This window comes from Sphaerodactylus townsendi, linkage group LG01, assembly GCF_021028975.2.
Source record: "Sphaerodactylus townsendi isolate TG3544 linkage group LG01, MPM_Stown_v2.3, whole genome shotgun sequence".
Lineage (NCBI taxonomy): Eukaryota > Metazoa > Chordata > Lepidosauria > Squamata > Sphaerodactylidae > Sphaerodactylus > Sphaerodactylus townsendi.
This window is the reverse complement of record NC_059425.1, coordinates 39,503,389-39,517,705: the sequence shown is the minus strand read 5'-3', so window position 1 is coordinate 39,517,705 and position 14,317 is coordinate 39,503,389. Positions and strand designations below refer to the sequence as shown.

At 41.0% G+C, this 14,317-nt stretch overlaps 1 protein-coding gene across 2 annotated transcripts in view; it reads right to left on the bottom strand.

The window, feature by feature from the left end:
• The window catches only part of PSME4 (proteasome activator subunit 4), a 148,100-nt gene that overhangs the window by 82,693 nt on the left and 51,090 nt on the right, over nucleotides 1–14,317 (bottom strand). For both annotated transcript variants that reach the window (XM_048518692.1, XM_048518684.1), the window contains exons 2-3: nucleotides 7,162–7,302; nucleotides 5,717–5,833 (exon numbers count right to left, since the gene is read on the bottom strand). In XM_048518692.1, coding sequence (XP_048374649.1) covers nucleotides 5,717–5,833; nucleotides 7,162–7,302 — 258 coding nt within the window. The remainder of the gene's footprint in view (nucleotides 1–5,716; nucleotides 5,834–7,161; nucleotides 7,303–14,317) is intronic.

Here is a 14,317-nt window from a genome sequence, read left to right as displayed (position 1 = left end):
AGATTCTAGTGCAGATCATTAGACAGACAGTGTGTAAGCACTTAGAAGGGAATAGTGTGATCACTAAAAATGAACATGGGTTTCTCAAAACCTGGGCAGGTTAGAGAGCTGGGCCAAAACAAACAAAATGGATTTCAACAGAGATAAATGTGAGATACTACACTTAGGCAGAAAAAACGAAATGCGCAGATATAGGATGGGTGACACCTGGCTTGACAACACAACATGTGAAAGGGATCTGGGAGCCTTAGTAGACCACAAGCTGAACATGAGTCAGCAGTGTGATGTGGCAGCTAAGAAAGCCAATGCAATTCTAGGATACATCAATAGGATTATAGTGTCTAGATGAAGGGATGTTATAGTACCTCTCTATTCTCTGCCCCTGCCTGCAGAGGTGAGGCAAATGGCAACCGGAGACATGACTTTTTCAGTGATGGCATCACATCTCTGGAACATCCTGTCCCTTGCACCTCAACTGAAGAATAACATACCCCTTGAGGCTTGCCTGGTACCTACCATATTCTGTTTTAGATGAAAGCCAAAAACATTTCTCTATACACAGGCTTTAGTTAAGGGATTGATCATTTTAAATCGTCCTTATAGGTTGCTTCAATACTAAGAAAAAAATTATGAGATTGTTTTAAGCTGCTGTTGCGTGTGTGTGTGTTTCATGCTCTGGCTGGGTTGTTAATTTTAACTATTTCATGCTGTTCTGTGGTTTTTACAGCCCAATCCAGATTGGGGGGCCTGAATACATGTAGGGAGCAGTGCAGGACTGCGCTGGTGCATTTAGCACCCCCACCCCCATGTAAGGGCCATCTCCACTGGTGCAAGAAGCACCAGAAGCCCCTCAGCTCTGCAGCAGATAAACCCAGAAGTCCAGGCCACTGCATCCAGAAAGAGTCCGCCATGGAAGGAGGCATTCCTTGGGACAGAGCCAATGTTAGCTTCCACCCCAGGTTTGCAACCAGTTGTGCTGTATCTCTTGCACTGGACTTACGCTACCCTTTGGGGTGGGGTAAATTCACTGGACCCCATGGAGGGCAACCAAGCAGCAGGGAGGGTTTTTGCTTTTTCCTCCCTTCCCATGCCTCCAGAAAGCCTGTTGGAGGCAGTGTGGCAGCTCTTTTGCTACACCACTTCCGGCCGCCGCAGAGGTCTGGATTGCACTGTTAATTTTTTTCACTTTGTAAGCCACCTCAAGCAGGTTCTTAGAAGAGGAGCACAGAAAATTTTCCAGATAGATAAAAAACATATCAACCACATTTAATTGACCAAAATAATGCATGATCGACAGCATTATTCCAATACAAACACCCCATTCACTTAACTAAAAAAATTCAAAGCAACAATTAAGATTTTTATGTGCTCTCTGAAGCTTGCATTCAAGCAATGACATTTCAGGCTAATACAAATCAAACAACTGCAAGTCCCAGCAACAGTGCAAGTGTGTTGAGAGACTGGGCATCAATTTTTTTACCAATAATCCTACTGAATGACAAGTCAGTTTCAAGACAAAGTATGGTGATGTAATCTAAGTTGACTGTTCTCCTTTCAAAAATGTGTTCAGTATGATTTTGGAAAAATAACAAAGAGAACTGCAAAGCACATCAACGCTGATCTATTAATGCTACTAGACATTCACTGCATGAATGGAATACCTTTAGTTGCCCTGTAATTATACGAATCCACACTGCTCCTGAGCAAAGAATGAAGTGATGCTATATCAGACTAGCAATACATCTCACATTCTGGGAACTAAGCCTGCCAACATCTGGGGGAGGGGGTCTGAGTTCTCCAAGAGTACCAACTGACTTCCTGGCTTCAGAGATCATTTTCCCTGGAGGAAATGGCAAACTCAGAGGGTACACCCTATGTCATCTCATTCCACTGAGCTCCTTCCCCTCCCCAAACTCTCCTTCCAAATCTCCAGGAATTTCCTGGTCCAGAGGTGGCAATCCTTCTGCGAATGCCACCATTTAGGACAGATATTAAAGTAACTCTGTGACCAGTGGACATAGATTTGAAGCCTAGGGAGTTTTAATCAAACTACAATCTCTCAACCTTTCATCAGTAATGCAGGGGCAATACTGTACAGGATACTTGTGCATTATCACAATGTAATGCAGAAAAAGAGCTATGGGTAGGATCTAATGGCTCTCTTCTATTAAGTGAAGGATCCCCCCACTGAAAGGAAGAGGGCTTCTGCTGGAGGAAAGAATTCCTCCTCCAACAGAAGATTCCTCAATTAGAGAAAGGAAACCATTAAGTGCAGCCCTATATAAACACAATGCATATTATATTGACCGGGGTAGGAATCCAATAATGAAGAAAGCATTCTTCTCAGAGGAGTGCTCTAAGCACCAAGAATTTATATCCCTCAGATTTTCAGTCTGGCAGGTGGATCAATGATAATTCTATGATGTTGCAATATAAAAAGTGTGCAAGTTACAGAAAAACATACCAAAATGGGCATTAAGGCAAGTTCCAGTTTGATAAGAACTGATTGAAAAGCATTAAGGCTAACAGTAAAAGTACAAGGAACACAGCTATCCAATGATCCAGCTGCCAGACTGAAACAGGAAAGGGGTACAAAACAAACAGAAAAAGTACAGAGATGCTGAGCAAATCTCTGCCTCAGTCTTCACTGTGCAAGATGCTTGAGCTACCCAAATGCCTATATAAATCTATTGTACAGATGCTATTTGGAATACTGTGTATAACCACTCCATCTCAAAAACAATATTGCAGAGTTAAAACAGGTGAAGAAAAGGGCAACCAAAATTACTAAGCAGTTGGAAGGACCCTTCCTGAAAGGAAAGATTAAAGAATTTAGGGCTTTATACTTTAAAAAAAAGATTAGGGACATAACTAGTCTAGATAACAGAAGGTTCATAATTCCATCTCCTGTGGTTTCCTGAGAAGTTAATGGGGTGACAGTCTTCCCCATTATATTTTTTCTTATTTAAATCCCATGCCTATACTTAAGTGCTTGTATGTTTTCCCACGTGGGGCAACGAGCAGTTCCATGTGAAAGGTTTAAAAAACCCTCCTACTGTTCCTGGTTCACTACTCCATCCTCCCCTTCCCCCTTTAACTATTAACCTATAGTCTCGTGCCATCTCATCTAGCTGTGTTCTAAAAGTAGGAGGGAGAAAACGACAGAGATTTATACAATTATACATGTTGTGGAAGAAACAGAGACAAATATCTTAGGTATTACGCTAATCTTTGGTTCACCCAAGAAAACTGAGCTGAACCTACGGTCAGAGAGAAGAAAACAAGTCTTCATGCACATGAAAAACCAACTATTTTGAATCTGATCACAAATGAAGAATAGGTGTGTGCATGACTGTAACCCATAATGTCTAAATTAAATCTCCAGGTTCAGAGGCCAGACCCTGAAGTGTTGTGCATTGTTGAGGAACAACCAAAAGAGATTTCTGCCTTCATGCTCTACATGTTCGCTTTCTGGGACTATCTGGCCGCTATTGGACTAGACAGACCCTTGGTCTGATCCAGTTGAGCTGCTCTTAAATTTTGAAAAAATTTATGTAAACATGTTGCCAACAGTCGGTCAGACATTTTGTTACTGAAAACATCTCATTTTTGGAAGTATGAATTCTAAATATGTCAAGCTTGTTGAGGTTTCCTTTTCTATTAAGATGTAGTGACAAAGGTTTTGCTTTTTGTAAAATAATCTGGTTACTAAAATCTCCTCTTTTTTTTGTATGCCAAGAAAATTAAAAAATTACATAAAAAACAAAGTGTGAAATCTTTGAAAAGAAGCTTTCCAAATATTTTCTGGATGATAACATGAGCAGAGATTTTACAAACCAAAACACTCTTCAACTCTAAAAAATTGTTTGTATTCTGCATCTCCTCAAACAAAGGTTACACCTGGCTTCTTTAACTAAAATCTGTAGAAAGTTAAAATCCATGCATTTTAGAGCTTTGTGCAAATTATGCCCAATAATTAGAACAGCATATTCTATTTAACTACTTTTGATGATACGCAGTTAACAGAAATTAGCAGATAGCCATGTTTTCCAGCCACTCCACACACAATATATTTTTTCACACTTCAAGGGGTTTAAATACAGTGCGACATTCCCATAAACAGTGGTGTAATGTTAACATTGGTCTTTTTTCAGTCTTGTATGCAGGAAAGCTACATGTATGTGACAAGTGTTACAGCTGAACAGAACATGCAAAAAGATAACACACTGGCCAGAGTTAAACAAAAAAGAAATCCTTACCACCTATGTAAAACATTAAGCACAAATGTTTTAGGTGAAGACAAGCCTGGTCGACTTGAACTGAACATAAACAAGAAAGATTCAGGGGGGAAAAATAAAAATTACAAAATTGTAAACAGAATATATAGGTTAAGTGATGTCATTTTCTTCCTTTTTAATCAACCTTTTCAATTCAACACAGCCGAAATAAATTGTTTTAACAATGTTGCCAAAACACCGTATGAGAAAAAGTCGCACTGCACCATTTTCTTAACAACCACAAGTGTTGGTTTGGGATATATTCCTCTCCCTCAGGCCTCTCTCAAATTTTATTTTTACCTAAGGTATTTGAAAATGTTCTGTCCTAAGCATTTCAATGAAACTTGAACCACAATTTACCAACTCATGGAAATCCAGACCCTATTAAAGGTTTTGACAAGTGTGTTGAGCAGCAACCTTGCCCCCCACCCCGATTCAGCTGCTGCAATATTACATGGGACCCCCTTGTTTAAAGGCTAGGAGTCCCCCATGGCACACACATGATTATGGGCTACACTAGCTCACAGGTTTATGGCCTGAACAAGTAGACTGAGGAGGGGGATTTGGCTCTGACAGTGAAAAGTCCAAGATACCTCAGGTACCAAGATTAACAAAGCTCTGTGAATCTTCAACTGAAAACTCTAAATTCTGAACTGGGATTCTTTTGTATGCAAAACTCACACTAGTGAGCCATGATTCCACCCTACAATTTGAGAAGGAACAAGGGTTCCAGGCAGGATACAGGAAGCTTGCTGAAGCTAAGCAGCTCTGATCAGAACGTAGCCCAGTGCTGCATATTCTGACTGGTGTTCAAGACCTGAGGCAGAGGTTTTTCCTTTTAATGGGAGATGCTGGGAATTGGACTTGGAACATTATGCATGCAAAGCACATGCTCTACCACTCAGCTATGGTTCCTCTCTAAAACAGCACTTGTAACCAGAAGTGGTTTGGGATGTGCAGTTAGCTCTTTACAAATGCCCAGTTTCCCATTCATAGCTTGCAAGCACCAAGTAATGCTTTTAAAGAGCTTAGACCAGATACGTTAGTCATCTAATGAACTGTAATCACACCACTTATTTGAATATGAACCAGAAAAGCAGATGAATAATGAAGGCAAATGAGATTATCTTAACCTTGTTCTCCTTGGTTCAGATGACTAGAGAAACATGCTATTTAAGATATACATTTTAATAAGAGCTGACAAAATACCAGAAGTTGAAAGCTTGAGCAGGCAAAATAATATTTGTTGGGCCAATTAATTTACGTTTTCAAGCTTTACAGATTCAATATCTGAAAGCTGCCAAGTGTTAGGTTGATTCTACCAGCAGTTTTGACTTAATTTTGCCTAGTTTGTCCTTCAGAGCCAGTGCCAAATCTTCCCAAGACCAAAAGGGACAATGCACTGTATTTTGCACCTTTTAAGGAACTCAAAAACTTACCTTGGAAACCAATTCAAGCCAAGGTGTTCTGTCTTGGAGTACAATATCCTTTCCAGCATTTCATAAAGAGGCCTCCACGGTAACACTAAATCATCCCTTGAAAGGAGTTCTTTCTTCCTAAATTAAAAAGAATTTAAGAGTACCCATTACTCACACCTGAAAGTGCCGCTGATACCTAGAAAATAACATCTAACTGCATGTCCTGCTTAGTCATCACTTCTTTCACACATCCTCACAGCCTAAAATATGCCCAGTAAACTTCTCATGCCTTTTCTCTGAGGGAATGTAAAGCATTCAGGTTTTTGCTCTGCAAAGGTGAAGCAAAGTTTTAAAAAGATGGGTAGATGCAGATGTAACTCTTATCACACCAGCCCCAACAGTGGTTAACATTAAACACAGTTGCCAACCTCGTAAAAGCAGAGTTAGAAACTAAATATGAAGCAAAACAGTAAAGTGCTATTTAAGTGGGTACCATGCTCAGAGCAAGCAGCATCCATGCTGATGTAAGGGTTTAATGAAGTCATGATTTTCAGGGGAAAGCAGGAAGCATTCAGGTCCTAGAGGGGAAGGAGAGTGCAGTCACAGTGCCCATTATCAATCTCTTGACAGTGGATGCCAGACTGTCACTGTTACAGCAGTACTGGCCAGTTGCATACACCCTCATCCAGCAAGCTGCCTTCTTACACACAGCTTGAAAGCAATTTATATATAGAAGTAGCAGGCATATCATTCACCCAGCATCAAGTGTGCAATAGACGGGGCTAGCCTCTGATACTGTGCAAAAGATGGGGCTAGCCTCTGATACTGCAATGGACTAATGAGGCACTTGGAGCTTGCCAAGTACCCCCAAAGCCCAACACAAATTCAGGTACAAGCTCCCACCTTCATCCAGGCTTAAAAGAAAGGCAAGTGGGCCAATTCCTGGGATCCTGGCACACTGGGGAGACTTCTGACTGATTCCAGGTGCTCTAAAGCCCAGCATAATGTAACCCCAGAACCCCCAAAGACTCTAAGGCCTGACTATACCATAGGACACTGGGGAAAGTAACAAGGGAACTGTCCACACACCCCACAGTCAAAACCGAAGTAGCCAACGATACAGGAAGAAAAACCCATCTGAAATCAAAACACAGCTCACACAAGGAAATATCAGTTAAATGCCTTTGCTTGGGAGGCAGATACTCCTACCAGTCAACCCAGCCTCAGGGCAAGTTTTTTAAACTAATGCCTACTCCAACCATTACAGAATGCTGAATGTTCAAGAAAGACAGGCAAACTATACAGATTACTTAACTGAATTTATAGGAAAAGAAGATAGGAAAAGAGCAGTAAAGGTAATCACTGCAAATTTGGGTTGACTACCAAGGCCAACCAAAGCTGTACACCAGTTTCCCCCCAACACAAACTACCTCTACTACATAAGAACAATGCAAACAGCATCTTACTTCAGCAGATTTATCAGGAGGCGTGCAAATCCTTGTATCATGCTCATCTCCAGCTTTGGAATAGTTACTAGCTCATACAAAAGCTTGATAAAAAGAACATGATCTTCTTTGCTAAACTTTCTCCCATACAGCCGTAGATACCTAAAAGAAAAGAAAAACAAGTATAAAAATGTACTGAACACATTTATACAGAGAACCAAGGTAGGCTACTTTGTTTAGTGAAAACCAAAGCAGAAATAAAAAAAGCCAACTGCAGCTTTCATCAACACATGTATCAATAAAGACAAGATCCCTGAAATAAGAACCCTAAAATATACATCAGTGGTGGGTCATCCCATGTTCCTGAATTAACATTTGGAACAAGGCTGCCTCCTTATCATAAAGAAGATAAAGGAAAAGATAAACATAAACAAGAAATATACGTTCTTTATCACTTATTGGAGAGAAAAATCAATGAATTGAGTCTTAACACTGGAGCCTTCTCCCCAGGTCCTTTGCATTAAGGATACTGAGCTGTATCAAATATGTTTGAAAACAAAATTTCTTTGACCCTAGGATCCATCCCTAGCCTGAAAGGGGGATTCTATTTAAGGGAAATTCTGCATTCCAATCAACATACTGGTGCCATTCACAAGCTAAGAAGATGAATTGTGAACTGGAGGGTCTCAGATTCAATTCTCATATAACTTCGGCAAGAAATCTATTAGATGGATTCAGCAGCGGCATTCTTTCTTCAAGATTAAGTCAGCCAACATTTCCAAGGCATAAGCTTTCAAGAGTCAAAGCTCTCTTCGTCAGATATGGAGGGGAACAGAAGCACTGACTCTTGAAAGCTTGAACCTAGAAAATCTTGTTGACCGTTACGGTGCTACTTGACTCATGTCTTGTTCTGCTAAATACCAACATGGCTAGCCAACAAATGATCCTCTTAGCCCCACTCTGCCATCTGCAAGACAGTGTTACTGATATGTATCCAGCTACACAACTCTTCCAATAGAACAATATTCCCATTTAGGAACAAGGGGACAACTTCCACTAGTTCCCTTCGTGCTGCAGAACCCCACTTTGTTCCCTATGCTGTTCCTGAGCGGTTGCTGGACTGCAGAAGAAGAATTTAATGGGATCTGGTGGCTGCAGTAGGAGGAAGAAGCAAGAGGGCCATTTGATAAGAAAACTGTGTATGGTCGAATAATATGCCAGTAATACTGAACTGCATTATAGTGCTGCTGTAAGATTTATTAAGATAACATAAGCAAAGCACTTTGAACGCAAAATGCTAAGTTCAGTTCCCTTGCTAGTTTTATTGTGGGGTAAGCAAACAGGGGTTCTTTTACCAGGTTGATTTTTCCTCCAGGGATAAGCAAGTAGGGGTGGGGCTCTTGGCTGCAGACTAATATCCAGTTTTATACTGAATATGCTAACATAAAGGCTTGCCCCCTCTCTCCTCAAAAACCAAAATAGCATGCAACAAAGGTCTGCTGCATTCTATCAGCCTTCTTTACAGGCACCTCCATCGGGCATGCACAGTAGTCCCCCCAGGGAGCCCTTCATGGAAAGTATGTGGCACTGGCACAATCAGAAACATTCCACGGGCACTCTTCAGAGTAATTTCTACAGCCAGTGGGAAGGACCTTTGCCAGAAGTCCGCTAATGCTGCAAGCAGGAAAAGGAGAGTAGAGACTAAACTTTAAAGGGAAGGAAATTGTTTCTTCTTCTTCACCACAAACACTCATTTAAATGAGAATAGCTGTATGACCACAGCAAGACGAGGCATGCGGACAATGCAAGAACAGTTGCATAGGAAAGAGGAATATTTATTTTATTCATTTAAAATATGCATATCTCACATTATTCACTCTGACCCAAAGTAGCTAACCAAGTAGCAACATCTCAATGATGGGTAAGAGTTTATTTTGCTACTCTGGGTTAACGAGATGCTGTAGAAAAAAAAAAAGGTTGAACCCTATATGTTTGGATGGGTAAAATGTGGTTAATCAGGATCCAAGTAGCCATGCTACTGAATTTACACAGACAGCTAAAACAGTATGACTAGCTTTGGTTATGTTATTTCATGAGAGAATGCAATTCAATAAAATAGGTTGGCATGAGACAAGAAAAGTGAAGGATGGATGTAACACAAAGGCAGTGGAAAAGGCAGAAGAACTGAACTTTCCTTTCATGAGAATGCTTAATGAATTGCCAGTGCTTATAGAAGAAGATGGAAAACCATTCTCTACTGTTACCCACAGAAACCAGACAATGAATTAAAATACAGGACTAGCCAGGGCATTCTCATTCAAGATGAAAGGTGTAGGCAAAAGTACAACACTGAAAATATGAGTTGACCTTGCACTGATGCTGCATTTATGAAGTCTGCAAGCAAATCATTACAATATCTCTTCAGTTCATTTTCAGTATTTATTTCTTTTTCCTCAGAGGGCTTCTTAAGGAAGACTCTCGTAACTGAACTGTCAATTCCTTCAATGAAGCATTTACAACCTCTAGTGTCTTGCTAGGCAACCTCTTCCAGTTGGGAACAAAGAGACACAAAAGGCAGGAGCATCCCACCCCAACCATCTTGTCACATTCTTAGGCTGCAACAACTAAACTTTATCCCAGAGGTGTCCAACTCTGGCTCTTCAGATGTTCGTGGACTACAATTCCCATCAGCGCCAGAGTTGGACACTCCTGCTTTATCTCAAAGGCCATAATAAGACTGTGCTACGCAGATGTTCTGAGACTGATCCATTGTAATTCTTGAATCCATGTCATTGCACGTGAGCAATGTTATCTGTAAATGGCTGTGCAAAAAGATTACAGTAAATTCAGAAATGCCCTGGGTTAATGTCAATAAGGTTAAAAGAAACAATCAATTAACCTCCTGAAGCAGCTCCGCCAGACAACTCTCTACAAATGCAATGATGGCGGTGAAACAGAACAGGGACAAAAAATTGTAGACTGTCTCTTTGGTTATAATTTAAAATGAATTTTCCTCCATGTGCTCTAGTTTATTCATCTGCTGATGTCCATAATTGACTCCAGTATATTAATAAATTCAGAAATAATAAAGGTTCTACGAGCAAGACAGCAATTACGTCTACCACCACAATCAACCTCAGATTCCACATTATGACCAGAGTATTGACAGGAGCACCAGCCATGTCCATCCATAACACAGCAAACAGTCAAAAACTAATCAGAACATGTTCAACCCGCAAAAGAGAACATCTTGCTTGCCCACCCCACCTTCACAATGATTCAGAGTCTCTGGAAGACTAAATTTGCCTAGGGAAATGGCCAGGCCATGACAAAGAAACTGTATAGACTTTTTCTATTCCCATACCATACTAAATTTTGGCCAGTGAAGAAAAATGAATGTACAGTATGGCCTTCTTTATGTGTAGGCAAACAAGTTATTGAGGAACCATCACATGCTACATTGTCAAGGTAGTCACAAATTCCCAAATTACACCATTCAAGGGGAATTTTGCATGAATACTGAAGTCCCCCAGAATTAAGACTCTTGGGGATCTCAACATCAATTCGGAGACCATTAATAATTGAGGTAGGGAGAATGTTAGGCATCAGGGTGGGCAGTATACAAACAGAACCCCTGATCTGATTATACTTCCCACACCAGGTACTCCCGAAATTACTCTGATCCCACAACTGAAGAAGGGAATGGTGGAATGACAGGCCACAATCATTCCCCATCTCCAATCCCCACTAACAGTTTCTTTCCTTCTTTCAATTAAACCTTATGAAGCAGCCAATACTCTGAATCTCTTAGGTATGCAAAATACAATTGTGATTTGTGAGAGGACAGAAGCTGACTTGGCAATTCTTTCAACTGCAGGCATTCTTCAGCCATGATTTTGAACACATCAGCTTTTCTAGTTAAGAGAGAGTGGAGAGATGCACATAGCTTGTTTGCAGTAACATCAATGCTAAAAACTCTTGTCAGATGGTACTGATGCAGCTGGAATAGAAAGTTTTTCTACAGCCAAAATCTATATTCTCCGTATCTCAAGAAAGAAGGCTTGAGATTAAACACACAAAATAGGGAAGGGGTTGAAATACCACACAAGAAGCCCTACATGAAATCTGGAGCTCAAAAAGAACATTTTGTGTGCCTTTGGGATCAGCTAGGTCTCCTTAAAAACACTGAAATATTAAAAGCAGAATTTTCAAAGTCAATAAAGGAGTCAGTTATTGGCTACTGTGATGTTTCCAGGCTGAGTGGCCATGGTCTGGTAATCTTTGCTCTCACCGTTTCACCCACATCTATGGCTAGCATCTTCAGAGGCATGTCAGGGTAAGATGTATTCCTCCCCGTGGCACAGTGTGGAGCGACTGTGTGGTGGGACATATGTAATTGTTTTCAAGACTTTTCTTACATTTTCAGCCTTCAGTGCTTCTAATTCTTCAAGCACAGAATGAATTTTGTTTAAATGAAGGGCAACATCTTCATAAAAAGACTATGGCTCAGTTCATTGTTATGTGGAACCCACAATCTCCATAAATGTGGTACCCACCATCTCCATAAATCTCCAAAATTATTACGTGCAAGCAGTAGATTAACTGCAGCCTTCCACCTAATACCTCTCCTGAAGATCTCCATGCCGAACAAGTTGTATCCCCTTTGCACGAGGGATGAAGCAGGAGTGTCAGCGTGTAAATATGCTGTCAGTTGCCGGTCCCTGGAGGCAGAGTTATTTGCTTCTCTTCAGCATGTCACACCAAAAGCCAAACTGGAAGAGCAGGTCTGAGTGGTTTCCAAATACTATTTCAACATTCATAAACTGCAGGATACATTTCAGTTCCTTATTCACAGCTATAGTTTTCTCTCTTTATAAAATTATCAAACACACCTTCCTCAAAGAACTATTCTACACTTGTAAGATGCCACCTGTACATAGTGGAGAATGCTCTGGTGATTAAAACTGAGTTTCTATTTTAAATGCAGCTTGTTCTGCTATAACATGGTGGATGTCTTCCTGAAGATGATTGTGTTACACAAAGTCATGTCAGAACAGGATAACTGACCCTTAAGAAATCATGGGATAGGACCAGGGATTAAGAAATCATGGGATAGGACCAGGCAATGTCCTTGCTAAACTTCATGTGTGTGGTGGAATCCCCTTGTGGCACATCACAAGGTGGGCACAAAACACAAACCCTATCTTCTGCACAGCTGTGTTCTTCAGCACAAACTACATCCTATGCAGAGCACTATGACAACTGTTGCTCTCTTCTTCAACTATATTTTAATTGATTCATCATTCTAAAAACTTGTGTTCTAGCAAAAAATATTGGACACATACCTACAGACAGAGGGCTTTCCCTTCCCCCCACGGCCATCCTTATTGGTACTACCAACACCTTTTTCAGGGCTCTGCCAAGTCCAGTTTCTCATGCACCAGCCCACTCCACACTGCTTTGCCCAGAATCCTTACAGATATTACATCAAAGGACACCGCCACTAAATGAGAGCCACTAGTTATCCGACCAGTTGATGCAAGGACAGCACACCTCATACAGATAAGCAAGGAAGGGAGACCCTTGCCTCAAATAGTCACTACCACAAAAGTGTTTCTATATACCACTATGCCTAATCTGCGTATTACTGCAACATCCCTTCCGCCTCTTTCCTACCTCTTTTCCTCAACAACAGCAAGAAGCAAGAATGAATAGTTCAAAAAGAGGCAGATATGCTGTCAGGAAGCTGAGCCCCCAGCTGCAAAGACCCCTGGAGTGCCTTTGTTCCTACAGTTCACACGACCACCCTCCTTGCAGTGATAAATGTCATGCTCTCTTTGTTTCCTCCCTTGTTGTGTTCCACATGCAGGTGAAGGCAAGCTAACATGAATGGCTGTGGCAGCATGAGCACGTACTGGTTGGCTACTTCCAACTACACGCATCCAACAGCACAGGTAGATTAATAATAACAACAATTGTGGGCTTTAAAGTCACAACAGACTCATGGCAACCCTGGGATGGGTTGGAATAAGCGACTTCTGCATGCCTGGACACTGGGGGGTGCTGTATATCATTCTAACTGTGATGTTGCCTCTCTTGTTTGCCCTCCTTGTCTGGGCCAGGAGACCGCCCACTAACTTCCTTTCTTCCCCATGCTAGCTTCACTTCTGCTCTAGCCTTTGAACCGAGCGCATGGTCAATGGCAGCCTGCTCAGTGGGGCCTTTGCCACTGCAGCATCCTCTCACCTCCACAAACGTGATGGCGCGTTAGTTGTGCCCACTTGTTGTAGGGAAAGTAATCTCTTTAGACTAGGGTTCTTTCTATCTACCTTTTCTTGGAACAAAGTTGTGAACTGAAGATGATTGAATAAATGTAAGTTTTACCTTTTACATTTATATCTCTGGAGAAGTTTCTATAAACTGCAATCACACACACTACTGGGCATATCCATGACTCTAAACGAAATCTAACATGGTAGCAGAGATTGATGGTTATTTTTGAAGCCCAGATATTTTAAAGTTGGAGCAGATTTTTTTTTTCCTTGCATGGCTTAGCAGCCATTGCCTTGGTTCTTGTGTTTTCTTGCTCACCTGGCTCTAACAGGCCAGCGAGTAACAAAAGGTTGCATAGCCTGAAGGCTTGCTTCCTCTTTCTTGTGTGTGTGACTAATTGAGATTGCAGAGAAAGACTTTTGCATTAAAAATGGCTCAGCGTAAGGCAATTCTTGAGAAGCTTACAAGCCTGAATTTTAACTCATGGCTCTACAGAATTCAATCCCAAATAAAGGAAGAGGGCATAGGTTTTGTTTTAACTACACCAAAACCAAACAGTGGAAATAGAAGAGACTAGATGGCAAAGAGCAGATGAAAAGGCCATGAATGTAATTGTTAGTACTCTCACAAACTCACAACTGGTGTATGTTAAAGGACAAGATTCTGCCAAAGACATGCTAGAAGCATTAAAAAGGGTCTTTGGAGAGCAAGACAGAAATAGCAAAGTGAGTTTATTCAAACAACTATTTTCAATCAAATTACAAGAAAATGGAGATGCTGATTGCCATATAGAGAAATTGCTGAATCTGATTGACAAGTTAGCAACCACTGACACAATTCTGGAGGAAAAATTGAAAATTGGACTGCTTTTAAGCTCATTGCCTGAAAAATATTCAGCTTTTGT